The 24,895-nt window shown below is 35.5% G+C and overlaps 2 protein-coding genes across 2 annotated transcripts; both read right to left on the bottom strand.

Annotated features, from left to right (window-relative positions):
• Window positions 1-4,042: 4,042 nt before the first annotated feature.
• On the bottom strand, window positions 4,043-12,761 carry LOC122740402 (olfactory receptor 1G1-like). Its single transcript, XM_043982533.1, has 2 exons — window positions 11,848-12,761; window positions 4,043-4,070 (listed from the first exon to the last, which is right to left on the bottom strand). The coding sequence occupies exons 1-2, from the start codon at window positions 12,759-12,761 to the stop codon at window positions 4,043-4,045; spliced, it is 942 nt and encodes a 313-aa protein (XP_043838468.1).
• Window positions 12,762-23,953: 11,192 nt separating this feature from the next.
• On the bottom strand, window positions 23,954-24,895 carry LOC122739398 (olfactory receptor 1361-like). Its single transcript, XM_043981155.1, has one exon. It carries the CDS (start codon window positions 24,893-24,895, stop codon window positions 23,954-23,956), a length of 942 nt encoding a protein of 313 aa, XP_043837090.1.

Consider the following 24,895-nt stretch of genomic DNA (forward strand, 5'->3'; position numbering starts at 1 on the left):
CTGTTCATATCATTTGACCATTTATCAATCAGGAAATGACTCATGTTCTTATAGATTTGACAGAGTTCTTTATATATTTTAGATATGAGAGCTTTTTTCAAAAATAATAAACATTTTTATTTAAAATTTTGTGTTCCAAATTTTATCCCCTCTAACCTCCTTTTTCTCCCCCACTCCCTGAGGTGACAGTCAATCAAATATGTTATATGTGTGCAATTATGTAAAACATTACCACATCAATCATTTTGTATGAGAAAACTTGAATAAAAGAAAAAATGAAAGAAAGTGAAAAATAGCATAGCCTGTGTTCAATCAATGTCAGTTCTTTCTTTGGAGATGGATGGTATGCTTTATCATTGTTTTGGATCTTTTTTTTTTAGATTTTTGAATTGTTTTGGACTATTGTATTGCTGAGAGTAGTTAAGTCATTCACAATTCTTCATCAAACAAAATTGTTGTCACTGTGGTCAACATTTTCCTGGTTCTGCTCACTTCATTATACATCACTTCATATATGTCTTTCCAGGCCTTTCTGAAATCATCTTGCTTGTCATTTCTTATAGCACAATAATATGCCATCACAATACTATACCACAGCTTGTTTAGCCATTCCCTAATTGATGGGCATTCCTTTAATTTCCAATTCTTAGCCACAACAAAAAGAGCTGTTATAAACATTTTTGTACAAACAGTCCTTTTTCTCTTTTTTTTTGAGATTCTTTGGGAAGTAAAACTTAGCAGTGATGTTACTGGATACAAGTGTATGCACAGTTTTATAACCCTTTGGGCATAGTTCCAAATTGCTCTCCAGAATGGTGGATCCAGTGACAACTCCACCAACAGTGGATTAGCATCCCAGTTTTCCCACTTCCCTAGATATAAGACTTTTATCTGAGAAACTGTCTATAAAATTGCCCCCCCCCCCAATTTCTGTTTTCTTTCTTTTCTTGGCTACATTTATATTATTTGTACAAAACCCTTTTAATTTAATGTGATAGAAATTATTCATTTTATACCTAAATTTGCTCTCTATCTCTTGTTCATTCATAAATTATTTGCCTATCTATAAGTCTGATATATAATATGTTCCATTTCTAATTTTCTTGTAAAAGCTCTCCTTATCTCTAGGTTATGTATATGTTTTTACCTTATTTTGGCAAATGACAAGATATTGGTCTATACCTAATTGGTCTATACCTAATTTCTGCCATACTGCTTTCCAGTTTCCCCAATGATTTTAACCAAATAATGAATTCTTATCCCCAAATCTTAAGTCTTTACATTCATCAAATACCAAGTTATTATTTTTATTTGCTGCTGTCAATTTCCATTCATCTTTCTATTTTGTAGCCAGTACCAGATATTTTTGAGAATTTGAGAATTTTGAGAATTAAGACCTAGTTTTCCTAAACCCCTGTCCTTTACATTTTTCCATTATTTCCTTTGATATTCTTGACTTTTTATTTTTCCAAATGAAATTTTAAATTATTTTTCTAATTCCATCAATTTTTTCATTACTTTAATTGGAATGACATTGAATATATGTCAGTTTGGGTAAAATTGTCATTTTTATTATATCAGTTCTACCTACTAATGAACTATTAATTATATCCCAATTATTTAAATCTGATTTTATTAGTATATTTTTTATAATTTTGTTTATATAATTTCTAGTTTATATAGTTTGTTTTGGCAGGTGTACTTCCAGGTATTATATACTTCTAGAGTTATTTTAAATGGGGTATTTTTTCCTATGTCTTCTTTTCTTTTCTTTTTTATTTTTTGGTGAGGCAATTGGGGTTAAGTGACTTGCCTAGTCACACAGCTAGTAAGTGGTAAGTGTCTGAGGCCGGATTTGAACTCAGGTCCTCCTGACTCCAGGGCTGATGCTCTATCGACTGTGTCACCTAGATGCCCATTTCCTATCTCTTCTTGCACAATTTTGTTTATAACATATAGGAATGTTCATGATTTATATATTTACTTTATAAATTGATACTTTGCTAATTGTTTTAACTAACTTTTTAGTTGAGTCTTTGGGATTTAACAAGTATATCATCATATCATCTGAGAAACAGTTTTATTACTTCATTCCCTATTCTGATTCCTTCTATTTTTTCTCATTGCTATAGTTAGGGTTTCCAATACAATACTAAATGATATTGGTGACAATCGGCATCCTTGTGTCTCACCTGATCTTACTGGGAATACTTCTAGGTTGTCCCTGTTACAAATAATGCTTCCTGATCATTTTAGATAATGTTTTAGATAAATGGCCTTTATTAGTTTAAGGAAAAAGCCATTTGTACCAACATTCTAAAGTATTTATCATAGAAATGAATGTTGAGCTTTATCAAAAGGTTTTTCTTCATCTATTGATATAATCATGATTTAAAATTTTTTATTATTGACATCATCAACTATGTTAATAGTTTTCCTTATGTTAAGCCATGCCTGCATTCCTGGTATAAATCTTACTTGATTGTAATGCATAATCTTTGTGATATAGTGTTGTAATCTTTTAGCCTATATTTTATTTAGAATTTTCCATCCATATTCTTTTTTTTTTTTTTTGCTGGGCAATGAAGGTTAAGTGACTTGCCCTGGGTCACACAGCTAGTAAGTGTCAAATGTCTAAAGCCGGATTTGAGCTCAGGTCCTCCTGAATCCAGGGCCAGTGCTTCATCCACTGTGCCACCTAGCTGCCATCCATCCATATTCATTAATGAAATTGGAGTATAATTTTTTTTTCTGTTTTTACTATTCCTGGTTTACATATTAATATCATATTTGTTTCATAAAAGGAGTTTGGTAGGATCTCTTCTTTACCTATTATTCCAAATAATTTATTTAATTTTGGAATTAGTTGATCTTTAAATGGTTGATAGAATTCACTTGTAAATAAATTCTTATATTTAATGGGTTTTTTTTGGTGAAGCAATTGGGGTTAAGTGACTTGCCCAGGGGCACACAGCTAGTATGTGTCAAGTGTCTGAGGTCAGATTTGAACTCAGGTACTCCTGACTCCAGGGCAGGTGCTCTATTCACTGCACTACCTAGCTACTCTTATAAATAAATTCTTAAAGAAATTCCACTAGACTGTTTTTTTGGAAATTCAGGTGATGCTTTCTCCCCCTAAATTTTCTTTAATTCCTGTCTTTTCCAGATGTTTGAGTCTTTCTTTCCTGCTTAGCCAGGCTATGGGGAGGCACTGAGTCAGCAACATGAGCCATTATACATTCCACCTCTGCTTTTAACTTATAAAAATAGGAACTTATTTTTTCTGATTCTTTTAACATGTTTGTTGTGTTAGAAGTATGTGGAGAACCTTTCCTTATTCTCTAATTGCTCATGTTCTGTCCATCTTCACATTGTCTTCTGAATCTACAAAAACCAAAAGGCATCATCAAAATTTTGAAATAATAATAAGCATTTTTATAGTGCCTTAAGGTTTCCAAAGCATTTTACCCATATTATCTAATTTAATCCTTACAAAAAACCCTAAGAACTAAGTTGAATTATTATTCTCATTTTACACACGAGGAAACTACAGAAGATAAGAGGTTGTGACCTGTCTAGAATCATACACCTAGTAAGTGTCTAAGATAGGATATGAACTCAAGTTTTCCTGACTCCAGATGCAACATTATATCCCCTACATCATTTATCTGCCTACAAAATAACAATAATTATCACAATAATTAAAACTCAAGGCCAAGCACCCCAAGGTTTAGGTTTATATAGACTCGATTCAGTCTTGGGTAGGGGATGTTCCCCCAATTATTATCTCCTTGGGTGATATTTCCTTCACCTAGAGTTAACTCTGGTTAATCTCAGAGGTCACATATGTAGTTCAAATGTACCACAAGGCTAGGCCTCCATAAATGGGAATAAAAGTATCTTTAGTACCTATTAAACCCTTAACAAAAAATGCATACATTGGCTATCAGATAGTCTTCACTCTATCCCATAGAAAATATAGAAAATATTTTTGAAGACAAGGACTATTCTACTTTTTTTCTTGGGATTCTCAGTATTTGGCTCATGGTGGCTGGTCAATTATTTTGTTTTGAATTGAACTTTATTGAAATCACTCTTTATTTAAAAAAAAAGGGGAGAGGGAACCTAAATGCTACACTAATAGGCTAAAATGAATAAAAAGAACATTTATAGGGACAACCATAATCCTCCATATAGCTTTATAAAATTGGCTTTACAAGTATGAGATGGGGGTTAGGAATGGTTAGGAAACATTTTAGGTGGAAAATATGTGGTTATTTTGGGTATTTGTAATAGTCAAAAATAACTTATTTGCTCAGTCATTATTAAAATAACATTGCTATTACTATATACAAATTATTGAACTATCTGAAAACCATGATCAAGGAAAGAGCTTAGACATCATCTTCCAGGAAATTGTCAGGGAAAATTGCCCTGGTATTCTAGAAGCAGAAGGTAAAATAGAAATTGAAAGAATTCACTAATCACCTCCTGAAAGAGATCCCAAAATGAAAACTCCCAGGAATATTATAACCAAATTCCAGAGCTCCCAAGTCAAGAAGAAAATATTTCAAGCTGTCAAAAAGAAAGAATTCAAGTACTGTGGAGCCCCAGTCAGGATAGCTCAAGATCTAGCAGCTTCTACATTAAAGGATCAGAGGGAATGGAATATGATACTCCAGAGGGCAAAGGAATTGGGATTACAACCAAGAATCAACTATCCAGCAAAACTGATTATATTTTTTTCAGGAAAAAAATTGGGACTTTGATGAAAAAGAGGACTTTCAAGTATTCATGATGAAAAGACCTTAACTGAATAGAAAATTTGACTTTCAAATATAAAATCATAGAGAAGCATAAAAAGGTAAATAGGAAAAAGATATTAAGAGGGATGTTAAAAGGTTAAATTGTTTACATTCTTGCATGGGAAGATGATATGTCTCACTCATAAGAACTTTCTCAGTATTAGGGCAGATGATAGAAATAAATTTAGACAGAGTGCACAGGTGGGAATTGATTATGAAGGGATGATATCTGTAAAGTATTTATTTTTTGTTTATCTTTTTTGTAGGTTTGGAGTTAGGTCACATGCCTTGAGTTGTGCAGTAGGTGAGTGTCTTGTATCTGAGTCTGGATTTGGGCTTGGGTCCTCCTGGGTCAAGGGTGGGTGCTTTGTCCACTGTGTCATCTAGCCGCCCCATGATGACATCTTGTTTTTTTTTTTTTTTTTTTTTTTTTTTTTTTTTTTTTTTTTTTTTTTGGTGGGGCAATGGGGGTTAAGTGACTTGCCCAAGGTCACACAGCTAGTAAGTGTCAAGTGTCTGAGGCTGGATTTGAACTCAGGAACTCCTGAATCCAGGGCCAGTGCTTTATCCACTGTGCCACCTAGCCGCCCCCCATGATGACATCTTTAGGGTAAAATTGTAGGGTGAGAGGAATGGATTGGGGGAGGGGGAAAGGGAGAGTTAGAATGGGGTAAAATCCCACATGAAAGAAACAGGAAAGGACTTATGGAGTGGGGGGAGAGATGGGGGAGCAGCAGGGCAATAAATAAACCTTACACTCATCAGAATAGGCTCAAAGACCTTAATCTCATCAGAATTTGCTCAAGGACAGATTAACATACACACCCAATTGGATGGAGTAATCTATCTAGCCCTGCAGGAAAATAAGAGGGCAAGGGGATAAAGAGAGAGAGAGGCAAAAGAAAGGAGGGCAGGTTGGGGGAGGGGACAGACAGGAGCAAATCCCTTTTTAAGGGAGATAGAGTGAAAGGAGATAGATAATGGAGTAAATACCATGGGGAAGGGGATAGGATGGAGGGAAACAGTTAACAATTGTAACTGTCAAAAAGAGAAAAGGAAAAAAATGTACAAAACATATTTATAGCAATTCTTTGTGGTGGCTAAGAATTAGAAATTGAAGGAATGTCCATTAATTGGGGAATGATTGAACAAACTGTGGTATATGATTGTAATGTAATATTATTGTGCCATAAGAAATTTCAGAAAAAAAACCTGAAAAGACTCATATGAACTGATGTGAGCAGAACCAGGAGAACATTGTGCACAGTGACAGTATTATAGCTCTATGAGCAATTGTGAATGACTTAACTACTCTCAGCATTGCAATGATCCAAGACAACCCCAAAGGACTATTGATGAAGCATACTATCCACCTCCAAAGAAAGAATTGATATTGATTGAACACAGACCAAAGCATATTTTGTGCTTTCTCTTTTTTTAACCTGAGTCTTTTTATGTAAAATGACTAATATGGTAATGTTTTATATATTTACACATGTACAACCTTTACTAATTACTTGCCACCTTGGGGAGTGGGGAGCATAAGGACGGAGGGAATGAGAGAGGGATAGAATTTGGAACTCAAAACTTTAAATAAACAAATAAAAATACTGTTATAGAAATGCTTGTTTTATTCTACAAATTAAAATAAAAAATATGCATAAATGCCATGTCATGGAAGAAAAATGAATGCTCTTTTAGTATACATTAATAGAAATATGATGTCTATAATGGAGAAACTCATAATAACACTTTATTCTGCCCTAGTCAGACTACATGTGAAGTATTGTATTTATTTCTGGACAATGCATTTTAGAGTAATCCGTGTGAACAAACTTTGTTGACATTAAGTGACAAATATACTTTTGGGGAAAGATGAAATGTAAAATACCTGACTTTCAGGCAGTATGGGGCAGGTTAGTCATTATTATATATGTATATGTATATCATATGCTTTGGACATATATCTACATACACATGTATAACGTGTGTATAGATGTTTTATGTAGATGTTCTATACAAGGTTTTTTTCTGACTAAATTTATGTGAATAATAAAGCTTTGATGTATTTGTCTATGTGTATATATATGTACACACACTTCATATACTTGTGTATATATATATATATACATATATATGATATAGAATATAGTATATAGTCCTCTCATACCTATCCAGTCTTCTTATACTTTACTCCCTATTACATACTCTTTGATCCAGTTACTCTGGCCTGTCCATTTCATGAACAAGACACTCCATTTTTTGTCTCTGGGCATCTTTTCTTGTTGTCCTCCATGTCATGGGTTCCCTTCCTCTTTGACTCCACTTACTGACTTCTCTAAATTTCCTTCAAGTCCCGTATAAAAATCCCTTCTTTTATTTAAAGCCTACCCCAACCCCACTTAATTCTAGTGCCTTCCCTCTGTTAATTATTTCCAATGTAGTTTGTATATAGCTTGCTTTGTATATATTTCTTGGCATGTTGTCTTCCCTATTAGATTTTTTCTTTTTCTTTTTGTTTTTGCAGGGCAATGAGGGTTAAGTGACTTGCCCAGGGTCACACAGCTAGTAAATATCAAGTGTCTGATGCTGGATTTGAACTCAGTTCCTCCTGAATCCAGGGCCAGTGCTTTATCCACTCTGCCACCTAGCTGCCCCTATTAGATTTTAAGCTCCTAGAGGGCAAGGATTGTCTTTGACTCTTTTTGGATTCCTAGCAATTAACACTGTATCTGGCACATGGTTGGTTCTTTTTTTTTTTTTTAGTGAGGTAATTGGGGTTAAGTGACTTGCCCAGGGTCACACAGCTAGTAAGTGTTAAGTGTCTGAGGCCGAATTTGAACTCAGGTACTCCTGACTCCAGGGCAGGTGCTCTATTCACTGCGCCACCTAGCTGCCCTACATGGTTGGTTCTTAATAAATGTTGATCGATCTAGAGTATATAATTTATTGGTTCAATACTTAGAGAATCTATTTAACTCTCTCTCTTTTTAGTTCTTTCTAGTAAACTATATCTTTTTGCATCAGGAGTTATTAGTTTTACTTTCCTCATGTTTTCTATTTGCCTAAAATAATAACATTATTAACAAAACAACCAAGAAAGCATGAGGATTTTAAAGGTTCTTTCTGGGCCTAAGTATGGGAGAGTCATACCTTGTTCTTCTTTTTGCAGGACAATGAGGGTTAAGTGACTTGCCCAGGGTCACACAGGTAGTAACTGTCAAGTGTCTGAGGCTGGATTTGAACTCAGGTCCTCCTGAATTCAGCACCAATGCTTTATCCACTATGCCACCTAGCTGCCCCAATAAGTTGTTCTTACATTGCTTAGCAAAGCTAAGGAAAAAAGAAAAGAAAAATCTTAACCAAAGAAAAAGTATACACATGCACACATGCACACACACATCCTTATACACATGGATAGATAGATACACATACACATATAATCCTTACATATATAATACACACACACATATACATATATATATATATATATATGTGTGTGTGTGTGTGTGTGTGTGTGTGTGTGTGTGTGTGTGTGTGTGAGTATGAGGGACCCATTGCTGGTTAAAATAATAATGCAAGCAATTATTTTAATAAGAATTTTGTTTCTGGTTTGGATTTTTACTGATAAGTGGCCTTCAATTTTCAAATGAAGGAACCTCATCACTCGTGATTATTTACATAGAAGAAAGAGTATTTCCTTAGATGATTATATTGGAGACCAGAAAGTTTACTGTCAACTACTACCTCAGGATGTAACTGAATATGTGCCTCAGTAAGGAACTGAAAATTTGGCATGAAAGAGAAAATAGAAAATCATAACATGTGTTTTTCACTGTTGCTTTGAACAAAGTAGATTCACTATGAGAAGTCTGGTATCCTAGAATGTTAGTGGAAAGTGTTATTTCAAGAGATAATCTAATAACCTTCATCTGGAAGAAAAGCAAATTAACTGGGGATGTTTTTTAATCTCAATACTTTAGTCTGTCCTTTTGATCTTGAATATGTCTCAACCTCTTTGTTGAGAATATAAAACTATATAGACAAATAAAAAAGTCTTATTTTAAATTTTTGTATATTTGAGTCTTGTATTGATGAGATACATAGGCAATTGAGTAACAAAGGCTCAAAATAGGTCAACTAGTAGAGATTAATACACTAGGAAGGACATTGAGAAACTAGATTAGCTGAGATTATGAGGGGACTGAAAACCATATTACTTGCAGATAGAAGAGGTTTATGGAGAAAATGTGAGCTATCTTTAAATATTTGAAAGATAATCATATTTTAGGTAAGGAGATTAGACTTACTTGCAAAAGATAGACCTAGGAAAATGTTCAGAAGTTGCAGAAAGGCAGATTTAGGTTCCATATAAAGAAAATTGTGGTTTAGTCACTTGTTTGACTCTTTGTAGAATTTTCTTGGCAGAGATAGTGGAGTGGCTTGACATTTCATTCTTTAGCTCATTTTACAGACGAGGAACTGAGGCAGAAAATGTTAGCAAGTGAGGTCAGAATTGATCTCAAGAACATGAGCTTTCCTGATTCCAGACCACATACTCTATTCACCCTGCCACCTAGCTGCCAATAAGGAAAATATTCTTCACAATTAGAACTGACTAAAAATGGAATGGACTGCTTTGGAAGGTGGTGGTCTTCTCATCTTGAAGGTCTTTCCAAGATTGAACCAATCAATAAACATTTATTTCTTAAGCACCTACTATTTGCCAGGCATTGTGCTAAGCACTTAGGGATACAAAAAGAACCAAAAGATGATCCCTGCCCTCAAGGAGTTTACAATCTTTAATATGCAAACAATCATCTACAAAGTTAGCTAAATACAGGAAATAATTAAAAGAGGGAATGCATTGCAATTAAGAGGTGTTGAAGAAGACTTTTTGTGGAAAGTGGGGTTTTATTTGGGTCTTAAGGAAGCCAGGGAGGTCAGTAGTCAGATTTGAAGAGCAGAGCATATGGTGGCCTGCCAGAGAATATGCCCAGAGCTGAGAGATGGAGTGTCTTGTTGACCACTCATTCACTATCTCTGTTAAGATATTGGTGTTTCCTGTTGAGTTATGTGTTAGATGACTTATGAGGTCCCTTCAAAATATGATATTGCATCATTTTTGGAGCTCTAGAAATCCTGAAGATATTGCCATACTACCCATGGGAGTATTTAGTTTACTAACATCAAAAGAATACATTATGCAAACAAAACATGTTCATAGGAAACAATGACTTCTATATCCTAAAACTGAACATTGGCATATGCCAATTACCATTTGCTAGAAATGTCACAAGATTAGGTGGGCTCAAATACTAACTTCAAAGAATTTCAGAGTCACTCAATAAATGTTTATTAGATACCACCACGTTCCAGTCACTGTATTAAATGTTGGGTATACAAACAAAGGTGAAGAAAGTCCCTGTTCTTGAGAAGCTCACAGTCTAATGTGGTAGGGAATATGATATAATTATGTACAAACAAGTTATATGCAGGATAAATTGGAAAAAAAATCAACAGAGGAAAAGCAATAGAATTAAGAAGGATTGGGAAAACTGCTTATAAAGGTCCAAAGGTATGGTGTCATATGGAAGTTCCTTGTGTTAACAACCCTCCCTCACTCTCACACCCCGAATATCTTTTCTTTTTTTGGAAGGGCAATGAGGGTTGATTGACTTGCCAAGGGTCACACAGCTAGTGTGTGCTTAGTGTCCAGGGCTGGTGCTTTATCCATTGTACCACCTAGCTGTCCCCCCTCCCCCCAATTGCTAATATTGGTTCAACTCCTTGGGTTCTATTTTATTTTATCCCTTAAGTTCTATGGTTTGACTTGGCTGCTTCAGTTGATTCATCCTTGAATGGAGTGGAATTGAAATTAACACATAGTCTTTCATTTGTATTGCTTTTCACTCAAGCCTCTAAAAGAATGGCATTGAAATTTACAGCTTTTAATGTTGTTCTCAAAAAGCCATCCAGCCATTTTCTGGGTGTTTAGTGGTTTTTGTTGTTATTTGTCTCCTAAGTCCAGAAAAAAGACAAAAGCTTAAAAGGGTGAAGAGGAAAGGTGATGCTGCTGGTAGTGGAGAAGAAAGAAGTTGCTCAGTGTCAAAAAGTCTATAATTATGGGCACTTTGGATGTTACTGGGCTATGATAGTAGCTCTAACTTAACTTTCTTAGTTACTCTATATTTTTACTGACTCTCATTAGGTTGAGGTGGTACTTTCCCACTTCTTCCTTACTCACGTAAATAGACCTACTATCACTAGTGGCTTATTGGATCACCCATCAATGTAATCATTTGCACATCAGAGATAACTTGTAGAGTGTTATCAAGATCTCAACACCCACTCTCCTTTATTCTGGAAAGTTGCCTTTAGTTAGTAATGTAAATGACCATAACCTATTTAGTCAACTCTTTTGTTATTTAGAACATGAAACTGCTGTTCAGAGCCTTGCTTATAGCTAAGTTAGGCACAGAACCAGGACAAGAACTAGGTTTTCTGACTCAGGAGAGATCTCTCTAACACAGAATGTAAAGCTGAATAAGAAGGTGAAAAGGAGTGGCATAGATTTGAATATAGCTAAGGTGGCAAGTAAATAAAAATAAAATAATAGGGAAATTGGTGACCAGATGTCATTCTATAACCAGATGATCAGAATTCTCTATTCTGATGACCAGACTATGGGAGAAAGGGAATCAAAGTGGAATTTATCTGTATTTTTTAGAATCTCTGTTTCTCTGTAACTAGACTTCTATAAGTCTGATTCTTTATTTTAAAAATTATATTATTTTGAATATCCAACAATAGAATTATATTATTGTACTCTTAGTGGGTTTGTCCTGATTCAAACTTGTCAACACAAATAGACAAAGCCTGAGACTGAGCTTAAGATATTTGATCCAGATCTGAATGAATCAAATACTTTCCCTGTGGGAAAATTCTTTGAAGTTGGCACCCTCCTGCTGCTCAGTTTGGGGAAGAGAGGAGATGAAAAACATAATTTTAGTATTTATTTTACCTCAAGAAGGGGATTTAAAAGAGCCTCCCTAGGGCTGCTTTCATATCCCTGTTCCTCAGGGTGTAGATAAAAGGGTTCAGCATTGGGGTCACCACTGTGTACATTACAGATGCAATTATGTCACTGCGGGCTGAGTGGTTGGATGAAGGGCTAAAATAGACTCCAAAGATAGTCCCAAAGAAGAGAGATACTACAGAAAAGTGGGAGCTGCAGGTGGAAAAGGCTTTCTGCTTCCCTTTAGCAGATGGGATCCTTAGTATGGCCAAGACTATATGCACATAAGAAATGATGATGCAGAATAATGGAATCAGGCCAGCAAGACCACCAATGATAAGGATCATTAGCTCATTAATGAAGATGTCTGAACAGGACAGCTTCAGTAGGGGAATAAGGTCACAGAAGAAGTGGGAAATTTCATTTTTGGTACAGAAGACTAACTCATTCAACAACAGTGTGTGTAAGAGGGAATAAAGGACATTAATAACCCATGCAATTGAGATCAACAGGAAACAAAGCTGGGGGTTCATCACTATTGTGTAATGAAGTGGGTGACAGATAGCCACATAACGGTCATATGCCATCATGGCCAGGAGAAATTCATCTACCATCCCAAACATGATAAAAAAATATAATTGTGTCAGGCAGTCAGAATAAGAGATGGAGTTATTCTGAGATTGCATATTCACCAACATCTTGGGGACTGTGGTAGAGATGAAGTTGATATCAGCAAAAGACAAGTTGGCTAGAAAGAAGTACATAGGGGTATGGAGGTGAGTGTTGGAAGCAACAGCTATGATGATGAGTAGGTTTCCAATCACAGTAACCAGATACATGAATAGAAACAGCCAGAAGAGCAGTTGTTGATGCTCTGACCCCTCAACCAGTCCCAGGAGAATGAATTCAGAGATAGTGGTCTGGTTTTTCCAACTCATGAGTCTATTAAAAGAAAGTTAAACTTATTAAATATTATGATTAAGTAAATAAATAGTTCCTTGATGAAACCATGGGAAATATGATAAGCTATTTTTACCGAATGAGTCCTAAAAAACCAATGATCATGGTACTATGTTGATCTACTCTCCATTAAAGAGGCAACTAGGTGCCAAAGTGCATAGAGTGCCCAACCTGGAATCAGGAAGGCCTGAGCTCAGTTCTAGTTTCATATATTTATTAGCTGTGTGACACAGGGCAAGTTACTTAGCTTCTCTGACCCTCAGTTCCCTCATCTGTAAAATAGGGCTAATACCAGCACTTACCTCCCAGAGTGGTGAGGATAAAATGAGATCTTTGTAAGGTGCCTTGCTAGATAAAATGCAAGGTCAAATACCCTGGGGAAAATTTCCCACTTAAATCAGAAGTGACCTTGGGCAGTTTATTTTTCTGTTCTGGGCCTCAGTTTTTCTATTTGTAAGATAAGAGAGGATTTGATTAGGTCATGTTTAAAGATCTTTTCAATTCTGAAATTCTCTGGTCCTGAAATTCTATAAACATCTAGTATATTGTTACATAATGCTATAATTATCCTACAGATTGTGGTGAACAGACCCAGCCATGTGAGTATATAGAAGACATAAAGTAGCAACATAGCAACATAGAAAGTGGATTAAAGCCTGCTTAGTTTCAAGTCCTGCCTCAGATACTTAACACTTGTGATATCGTGAAATACACTCAAATTGTTAATGAATCCCTCCCCCTCTCCCAAACTTTCTAAGACAATAAATTTGAAGATCAGCATCAGTGGAGGGAATTGCCTCCCTGGGATTTCCATATATCAGTTAACATACAGGGACAGAAAGAGAGAGAGAGAGAGAGAGAGAGAGAGAGAGAGAGAGAGAGAGAGAGAGAGAGAGAGAGAGGTGATTCAGCAAAACCAGACTTCTTGTGTTTCACAGATGTGATTACAATTCCCATCTCCAAACCTTTGCACTGGCTGTCTTATATGTCTAGAATGCACCCCTTTCCCTTCTGTCTCTTAGATTTCATTATTTCAAAACTCAGCTCAAGCACCACCTCCTATGTTAACCTTTTCCTGCTGCTAGTGTCACCCTAATCATCATATTTTTTGGGATCTTCAGGAGGCAAGCTCTTTGAAAGCAGGGCTATTTCATCATTGTCTTGCACATACCAAGTGCCTAATGGGTACTTGTTGATTGATTGACAGTTGCATGGGGTGACCCAAATAAGAAACGTCTTCTATTACTTTATTTTCTATGCTTTGCTCCCAGATAAAAGTTCCATCCAACCTAGTACCAGCTGTTTCTTGCCTTCTGAAGGTCATTTTCTTTCTACATCCATTCACAAGAGGTCTCCTACTCTATGTCTAAAATTTATTTCCAGTTTACTTCCATCCCTTAGAGAGAGAGAGAGTGAAGGTGGGTAAGAGAGAAAAGAAAGGATGGAGAGAGGGAGAGTGAGACAGAGAGAAAAAGAGGAAGAGAGAGAAAAAGGAGGGAAGGAGGAGGGAGATAAGAAAAGTGAATGAGAAAGACAGAGATCCTGAGAGAGGAGGAACAGAGAAAGGTAGGGAGGGAAGGAATAGAGAGGAGAGGGAGGGATGGAAAGAGAGAAAGGGAGAAAGGGAGAGAGAAGGAGGAAGAGAGGAAAGGAGAGGAGGAAAGAGAGGGAGATTGAGAAGAGAGACTTAGAGAGGAAGAAGAGAAGGGAGTGAAGGAAGAGGGGCACAGAGACAGAGACAGAAAGATAAAGTGTAAGATCACTTTAGCTGATTTCGGAATAATTAAAACCTCCTATTAATAAACTCATGTAGAATTATTCTATGCAAAGTTTGTGATCTGTTTTACAAGTCCCTCTTTTTAAATTTCATCCCTTTATTCAGGTGGCATGGGATTTACTTTCATGAAAATAATGCTTCTCTTTCTTTCTCCACTGATTTTCACTCCAATGCTTATCATTCTGCTTCCTACCTTGGGTTCCTAGATTTCCTCAAATGAATATATTACCTTATGTCACAATTATATTCCAATGCCTCTTTAAAAAATTCTGTTCCTTTTAAATAAGGCATAACCTTACATAACTATATCCTAGTTCCATCCCACAAAGGCATATGAATAACTATGAAACTGACTTTGTTTCCTTGCCTTTTAGTTTAGGAACAGATTGTACCCCAACAAGCATGTTAGAATAGTTGGAAGTATGATGTTAAATTTGAAATATACTTAGAAATCAAATTGTGTGTGGTGGAATTTATAATTTCATATGTAGTTTTCTTTTTCCATACACTGTATATGGACATATTTATGTTGTTGATGTTTTTCAAGTTCATAATGATATAAAAGAAAAATTAAAAAAAATCTCTGTAGTTTTTCAGGAGTATCTGATCCTAATGATTAATTAACCTGTGTTGGATGACTTCTGTCAAAATATGGGTTCTTCCAAATGAGGCAATATATGTTAAAATATGTATGTTTGTTTTGCAAACCTGAAAGACCTATTTAAATGTTAGCTGCTGCTGCTGCTGCTGCTACTACTACTACTACTACTACTACTACTACTACTACTACTAGGGCTGAGGGGCCAAAGATAAGGCTGTCTCCAACTGATGCCCTCCCTGAAACTATACTTTGCATTCTGAAACCCACAACACAGTTTCAACAATACACAGGGACAGTTAAGGATATAAGATGGGGAGAGAAGGAACTAAAAGGTAAGAGGGAAGGAGATGAGGGTGGCTAGGAGCTTTTTATTCCCTTTCCTGAATATCTCTTTTCCCTCTTTATATAAGCTATAGGTTCCTGGAAGTAAATTAGAATTACTATACCAATTATAGAATTTCTTACTTTATAATTTGAAAAACAAGAGAGAATTTATTTGAAATCAAATTATTTCAATAACAATGGTGTGTGAACCACTAATACACTGCTGGTGGAACTGTGAACTAATCCAACCATTTTGAAAAACAATCTGGGATTATGCCCAAAGAATTATAAAACTGTGTATTCCTTTTGACCCAGAAATACCACTATTAATTCATTTCCCAATGTGACCAAGGAAAAAGGAAAAGAACCTATATGTTTAAAAATAGTTTAGCAGCTCTCTTTGTGGTGGCAAAGAATTGGAAATCAAGGGTATGCCCATCATTTGGGGCATGGCTAAACAAATTGTGGTATATGATTGTGATAGAATACTAGTGTGCTGTAAGAAATGATGAACAGATTGATTTTAAGAAAACTTGGAAAGATTTGCATGAAATAATGAAGAGTAAAATGAGCAGAACCAAGGGAAAATATTGTCTAGTAATAGTACTATTGTTCAAAGAATAACTGTGAATGACTAAGTTATCCTGAGTATTATAAATACTCAAATCAACTACAAAGGACCTATGAAGGAAGATACTATGCACCTCCAGAGAAAGAACTGATAAATAGAAGTATGCATACCATGCTATTGCGTATCTCTCTATGTCTCTGTCTCTATTTCTCTATCTATGTCAAATGGTGGCCTCTAGTGCAGGGTGAGGAGGGAGAGAGACAGTTTGGAGCTTAAAATGTAACATAAATAAATAAAATTAAATAATAAAGAATAGTAGTGTGTATGTATGTATTAATAAAATTTTCCAATCCCTTTCCTATCCAAGTGATGCTCTCCACATTGATGATAGAATTTTAGGAAAGAAGATCAGAAAGAAGAAGAGAAAATTGATGTAATTGGCTGTTCCAAGCCCTCTAAGTCTTACCCAGCTGATGTCTGCTGATTTCAGATGTTGTCACCCAGAGCCCTGACTCTGCTGCCTCCGCTTTTGAATCCTGTTATTAGCAGCAAAATGATCTATAAATTTCCATCTCATTTTGTACTCATTCAGTAGTAATTATTGTCCTCATAGTCATCCCCACTATCCTATATGTATCTCACAATATCAGAAAAAATATTTTAAGTGCAGGGACACTGAGAAACAGGTGCTGACAGTTCTAGATCAAGCCGAAAGAATATAAATTTATTTACATTATTTCCCTCCCAGACTTATGCATTAACATTGAGTACTTTTAATGTCAGCCACTCAGTGCCCTTTCTTTTCCTATGGTTTATTTTTACTGGAATTAAAAAATTTAAAATATGATCTCAACATTTCATCATTGTGCTCAGTATTTATTCAATTCATTGTTGCCTCATTTCTTTGTAAAAATAGAGACACTTCTAGGAAGAGTATATCCCCAAGAAAGCTGAACTTACATGTTCTCCCTTGTTGGAAACTTGGCAGAAGCAGAAATAGAGGAGGGAAATTTACCACAGCCCCATAGTAGCCCTATTAAAACCCAAGAGTCTTGAATATCAGTTTGAGAGCTCAATTCCTCAATGGGCTAAATCATTCAATATAGTAATTAACCTTACTCTTTAAAGTAATGATTGAAGTTGCATTTAGCACCGTGGACAGGGTCTGACAATTAAAATTCAGTCAGAGGTGTGGAGGTGCTATGCTTCCTTTCTACTCTGAACCCGTCAGACAGGATTAAAGCAAGTTCAAACTGCCTTACTTGTATTGTCTAGGGATAGGAACAGGGGCATTTATACCACCTGGCAGGTGTTAAAGTCTTGTAAAAATTTGTCAGAGGTCAATATTCCACAACATATAGTCCCTTAGTCTAGTTCTTCTCCCCTCCCTTTTCTTTCTCAGTACAATAGAAAGATTTGGACTCAGAAGAGATGATTCAGAATACTCTGCTACATACTACTTGCGTGAGAAATGGACAAACTATTTAACCTTTATGGACCTCACTTTTCCTATTTGTAAAGTGAAATGGTAAGATTAAATGACTTCCAAGATCCTTCTAAGACCTATGAACTTACTTCTACCTGGGAACTCTTCCTCTTAAGCCCAACCTGAATTTCGAACAAAGTGTTATGAGACAGTGTCCTATAGATAACTTTCTGAGAGACAGAAGTGGTTTAGCCTGGCTTGTTTACTTCAAATGACTCTGACTTGAGCTCCTTGTCAAAATAACTTCTAGGCAAACTCTAACCATACTCATACTCATGGTGAATATGAACATGGTGAAAATAAAATGAAAATTAGTATGGTGATGATTAGATGAAACTAATGGTAAATCTCTATTTAAGAATTGTGCCTAGGTCACCCAACTCTTCATTTATCACTAGGTTGCAATCTGTAGGGGCAGCTAGGTGGCGTAGTGGATAAAGCACCAGCCTTGGATTCAGAAGGACCTGAGTTCAAATCCGGCCTCAGACACTTGACACTTAACTAGCTGTGTGACCCTGGGCAAGTCACTTGACCCTCATTGCCCTGCCCCCCCCCAAAAAAAAACTAAGTTGCAATCTGTACTCCTCTAACCATGCCCCCCCAAAACTCTAAAAATATTTATTTTATTTCTTTCTGTTACATTTGAGTTCCAGGCTGTTTCTCTCCCTCTTTCCCAATCCTTCACTAGAGAAGGCCAACACATAACAGAGATATATATGTTAAACTATAAAATACATGGTCTCATATATTAATTCTTTCTCTGGGAGTGGAGAGTATCTTTATAGGTCATTTGAAGTTGATTTGAACACTAATATAACTCAGAATAGCTTAGTCATTCACTTTTATTCTTTAAATAATATTTCTGTCACTGTATACAGTGTTCTCTTGGTTCTACTCACTTCACCCTTCACTATTTCTTTCATGTCTTTGCATGCTTTTGTAAAATCAACCTGCTCATCATTTCTTACAGCACACTAGTATTCCATCACCATCATATACCACATCTTATTCAGTCATTCCCCAATTGATTGGTATCTCCTCAATATCCAGTTCTTTACCACCACAAAGAGAGCTGCAATAAATATTTTAGAACATATAGGTTCTTTTTCTTTTCCCCTGATCACCTTGGGAAGTAGACCTAATAGTAGCATTTTTGGGTCAAAGGGCATAATCACAATTTAATAATTCTTTGGGCATAATCCCAGATAGCTTTGCAAAATGCTTGAATAAGTTCACAGGTCCATCGACAGTATATTAATGTCCCAATTATTCCATATCCATTCCAATATTTGTCATTTTCTCTTTCTATAATTTTAGCCAATCTGATAGGTATTGATGTTATACCAAAGTTGTTTTAATTTTCATTTCTTAAATAAATAATTATTTGGAGCATTTAAAAATATGTCAGACATATATGTATGAAATCAAATATACACACATATACATATATGTGTATATATATGCATATGTTTTCTTCATTGAAAAACTTCCCGTTCATATCCTTCAACCATTTATCAATTAGAGAATTGTTAATCTTCTTAAAAATTTGACAAAGTTATCTATATCTTTGAGATATGAGGCCTTTATTCAAGAAAGTGTCTATACAAATTTCCCCAATTATCTACTTTCTTTTTAATCTTGTTTCCATTGGTTCTGTATGTATAGGATGTTTAAAACTTAATGTAATGAAAATTATCTTTTACATCTCACAGTGCTCTCTATCACATTTATTCATAAATTATTCATCTATAAATCTGATAGGTAGTATGTTCTATGTTCTTCCAATTTATTTATGATATTTCTCTTTATATCTATCATGTATCCCCTTTGACCTTATCATAGTAAATCATGTAAGATATTGGTTTATACCTAGTTTCTGCCAGACTACTTTCTAGTTTTCATGAGCATTTTTACCAATGAATTCTTATCCTTAAAATTTAAATCTTTACAATTATCAAACACAATACTATTATAATTATGTATTATTGTGTTCTATAGTTATTTTATTCCATTGATCCACCATTCTATTTCTTAGCAGTACTAGATAATTTTCATAATTACTACCTTACTATACAGTTTAAGATCTGATACTGCTTGATCTCCTTCCTTTTTCTTTTCTTCAATAATTCCTTGATATACTTGAAGTTTTGGTCTTCCAAATAAATTTTGTGATTATTTTTTCCTAGCTCAATTCATTTTTTGGTAACTTAATCAGGATGGCACTGAATAAGTAAATTAATATGGGTAGAATTGCCATTTCTATTATACTAGCTCAGCCTACCCACAAACAATGAATGTTTCTTCAATTATTTGAACATGACTTTATTTGTATAAAAAGTGTTTTATAATTATGTTCATATAGTTTCTGGATTTGTCATGGAATGTATGTTCAAAGGTATTTTACATTGTTGACAGTTATTTTAAAACAACTCTCTCTTCTTGTGGAACTTTGTTGGTGATATAGAGAAATGCTGATGATTTATGTGGGCTTATTTTATATCCTGCTCCTTTGCTAACATATTATTAATTGTTTCCACTACCTTTTTAGTCAAATCTCTATTATTTTCCAAGTATGTCATCATATCATCTGCAAAAGAGATAGTTTTGTTAACTCACTGCCCTTTCTGACTCCTTCAATTTCCTCTTTTTATTGTTATTTATAGTATTTCTAGTACAATATCGAATAATATTGGTGATAATAGGCATTCTCATTTCACTGCGGATCTTATTGAGAAGGCTTCTCGCTTATCCTTGTTACAGATAATGATTGTTGATAATTTTAGGTAGATTCTTCTTATCATTTAAGGGAAAAATCTCTTTATACCTATGTTTTCTATTGTGTTTTCTTTTTTTAAAATTTTCTTTTTTTAAAATTTTTAGTGAGGCAATTGGGGTTAAGTGACTTGCCCAGGGTCACACAGCTAGTAAGTGTCAAGTGTCTAAGGCCGGATTTGAACTCAGGAACTCCTGAATCCAGGGCTGGTGCTTTATCCACTGCACCATCTAGCTGCCCCCTCTAATGTGTTTTCAAAAAGAAATGAGAGTTGTATTTTGCCAGAAGCTTTTTCTTTATCTATTGGCATAATCATATGATTTTGTTACTTTTGTTAATAATATAATAAAATATTTTAAAATTTTTCTCTGTGTTGAGCCAGCCCTGAACTCTTAGTAGAAATTCCACTTGGTCATAATATATAATCTTTGTGATATAGTGTTGTAGTCTTCTAGTCAGTAATTTATTTAGGATTTTTGCATCCATATTCATTAGTGAAATTGGTCTATATTTTCCCTCTGATTTTGCTCTTCTTGTTTTTGGTATCAGCACCATAGGTGTTTCACAAAAGGAGTTTGGTAGGACTTCCTCTTTGCCTATTGTTCCAAATAATTTATTTAATATTAGAATTGGTCTTTAAATGTTTCATAGAATTCACTTATAAATCCGTCTGGTCTTGGTGTTTTTTTCTTAGGAAGCTCAATTATAACCAGTTCAGTTTTTTTTCTAAAATGGATTTATTGAAATATTTAATTTCCTCTTCTGTTAATCTGGGCAGTTTATGTTTCCCAGAAAACTCTTTAATTTGAAAATCACTTCATCCCTGGAACCCACACCTGGAATTACACTTAGCCCTTTTAACTCCGCCCCCCCCTTTGATTGGATGGTTTCTTTCAGAACTTCCATTTAAAGAAGGTATTCAGGCAAGACATCTCTTCATTTCTGATCAAACTTCAATCTAGACTCCTCCATTATACCCCTGTACAGGGTACCATTTATCACCTCCCCTAATCTCAGTTTTTCATCTTTCTGTTATATATTCTCTTCCCCTATTAGAATGTTAACTTCTAGAATGGGTCTTTTTGCTTGTATTTGTGCTCCAGTGCTTGGTACGGTGGCTGGTACAAAGTTAGGACTTAATAAATGCTGTTGCCTGATTGGTTGTGGGGCAACACAGTGGATATAATGCTGGGCCTGCAGTCAGGAAGAACTGAGTTAAAATCCAACTCCAGACATATTAGCTGTGTGACCCTAGGCAAGTCACTTAACTTCTGTTTGCCTCAGTTTCCTCATTTGTAAAATGAAGATAACAATAGCATCTACCACTCAAGATTGCTGTGAGGATAAAATGAGATAATAATTTTAAAGCATCTGGTATATCATAGGCACTATATAAATGTTATTATTTTTATTGTGATTATGGTGATGTTGAGAACAGTATCTGTTCTCTTGCCAAATTCTAATTCAATATTTTTGTACTTTTAAATAGTTCAGAAACTTTATTCCACTAGCCTTAACTACAGTGTTTATTTGTTGAAATGAAAATTCAAAACAAATATACAAAATAGATGACTACTAATTGTGTTCTGAAAGTAGTAAGTTTCCGCAAAGCTAAATAAACTAGTACTAAGTTTCTTCTGAGATATAGTTTAACAGGTCCAGCTTCTTCAATTTTTTTTTTTTTTTAGGCAATGGGGGTTAAGTGACTTGCACACAGCTAGTAAGTGTCAAGTGTCTAAGGCCGGATTTGAACTCAGGTACTCCTGAATCCAGGGCCGGTGCTTTAACCACTGCGCCATCTAGCTGCCCCCAGCTTCTTCAATGTTTATCAAAATACAAATTTGTTTTTTGTTTTTGTGGGGAAATGAGGATTAAGTGACTTGCCCATGGTCACACAGCTAATAAGTGTCAAGGGTCTGAGGTCAGATTTGAACTCAGGTCCTCCTGAATCCAGGGCCGGTGCTTTATCTACTGCACCATCCAGCTGCCCCCTCAAAATTTAAAAAAAAATTTTTTTTCATATGGTACCACTTACCCTTGTAGGATGAGGAATGTTGTTCAATTGTGTCCAACTCTTTGTGACCCCTTTTGGGGTTCTCTTGGCAAAGATACTAGACTGGTTTGCCATTTCCTCCCCCATTTTACAGATGAGGAAACTGAGGTGAAGAAGGTTAAGTGACTTGGCCAGAGTCACACAGGTAGTAAGTGTCTGAGGTCTTATCTGAACTCAGGAATATGAGTATTCCCAACTCCAGGCCAAAAATTCTGTTCACTATGCCACCTAACTTTCCAGATAAGGACTACTAAAGGACATTTCACACATATACAGATAAGGGTATTGTTTCAAAAAGGAGTCAATACTTATAATAAGGAATGACTCCCCAAAATCTTATGCTCAATTTTATCTCAAATCCTAGACCTCATAGAGAAGCATCTGGTGTTCTTAACTGTGTCTTTGAAATATCTCTACTGAGGCACTGAGGCTAATGTAGATTGTGATTTCTGTGAAGAGGTTTCTGGAATGACTTTAATTAGAAGCAACACATACTTAACCAAAATTACAAAGCTACTTAAAAAAAAATTCCAATATGTCAAAAAAGCTTCATGAACGGTTATCATTGTGTCTTTTGTAAGCATTATTTAAATAGGATAGAGAACTGATCACAGTATGAACTGAATTGCATGGAGAAAAAAAAAAGTCTGGATTTTTAAACAGATTATATTGAGGTTAAGTCACTCTCAAAGTGCTTCCTATTCTGAAATATAATCTCAAAGCTATATGTGAGTTCAAACACAAGCATAGACTTGATGAAATCTAGAAATATGAAAAGACATTAAGATTATGTAGTTTTATTTTAGTCATACAAAGTTGATCATTTGCCTGATTTTTGTTTCCATTTCTTAAGTTCAAAAGATAAACTATCAAAACAGATTGGTATTTGAATGGTTACTGAAAAACCTACGCAAAATGTGCTTCTTCATTTTGTGTATTCAAGTGTTTTGTCTTAATTTTTATTGTTTCAAAAATTGAATTCAGGTTATAATTAGTTATCCAAATAGATCTTCACAAGGCAGTGGTAGTAGCATTCAGTTCTGGTGCTACACAATAACCCTTAGCAATCCAGTTGTCCATGTGCTTAAGATCCTCTCTTAGAGCTAACGGTTGTGTTGAACACTGGCCAAAGAAAACTCCCACTTGTGAATCATGGGCTCCCCATCTCCTCACCTTTGATCAAGTGCTACTCCTTCTTTAATCTAATGTTTAGGCTGTGGTTTTACCCACATAAGGGGGTGGCACCCTCATTCAATATAAAAAATGTTTTAGTGATATTCTTTTTTTTACATCACTATAACTTCTCAATTACTACCCCTACCAATAGAACCCTCCACTTTTGCAAATAAATATAATTGAGTAAAACAAGTGAAAATATTGGTCATGTAAACCAATGTAGACTTCCTTGCTTTTCTGAGAGGTGGGAGTTATGCTTCACCCTTAGTCCTCGAAGTCATGATTGGTCACTCCACTGATCAGAGTTCTGAAGTCCTTCAATATTATTTTCCATGATGTTATTGTGATCGTTATATCAATTGTTCTCTTGGTTCTGTTTAGTTTTCTTTGTAGATGTTGGAAGCAAGGGTCAACTAAAGGAGAATGTTATCTTGCTGAGAAGATTTCTCAGGGCATTCTGCATATCCCGGTTTCTTAGACTATAGATGAAGGGGTTGAGCATGGGGGTCACTATTGTATAGAAGATGGCAGCTAACATGTCTAAAGTGTCCAGGTGTGTAGAGGAGGGGAGAAAATACACCCCCATAACAGCACCATAGAAGATGGACACACTACAGAGGTGGGACCCACAGGTGGAAAAGGCTTTATACTTTCCTCCAGTGGATGGGATTTTCAGAATGGCCAAGATGATGTGAATATAGGACACTATGATTAGAACAAAGGGGGTACCAACCAAAAATCCTCCCACAATTACAATCTCCAGGTCATTGATATGGGTATCAGAGCAGGAGAGCTTGAGCAAGGCTGAAAGGTCACAGAAGAAGTGGGGGATTGTGTTCTCTGAACAAAAAGACAACTTGTTTACTAGAAGGGTGTGTAACAAGGAACAGCTATTAGTGATGATCCAGGATCCAGACACAAGTAGGATGCAAACTCTGGGGCTCATTACCATTGAGTAATGGAGTGGGTGGCAGATGGCTATGTATCGGTCATATGCCATTATACCTAACAGGAAATCATCGAGTCCAACAAATAAGGTGAAAAAGTACACTTGAGTCAGACACTTAATGTAGGAGATGGTGTGATCTTGGGTACAAATGTTCATTAACATCTTGGGGACTGTGGTAGAGATAAAACATATGTCAACAAAAGAGAGGTTGATGAGGAAAAAGTACATGGGGCTATGGAGGTGAACATCAGAACATATAGCTAGGATAATAAGTAGATTCCCAGATATTGTGATCACATACATTGCAAGGAACAGTGGAAAGTGGAGTTGTTGGTGCTCAGGCCACTTGGAGAGCCCCATGAGAAGGAATTCTGATACACTGGTCAGATTTTCTTTGTCCAT

Source organism: Dromiciops gliroides, chromosome 2 (genome assembly GCF_019393635.1).
Source record: "Dromiciops gliroides isolate mDroGli1 chromosome 2, mDroGli1.pri, whole genome shotgun sequence".
Lineage (NCBI taxonomy): Eukaryota > Metazoa > Chordata > Mammalia > Microbiotheria > Microbiotheriidae > Dromiciops > Dromiciops gliroides.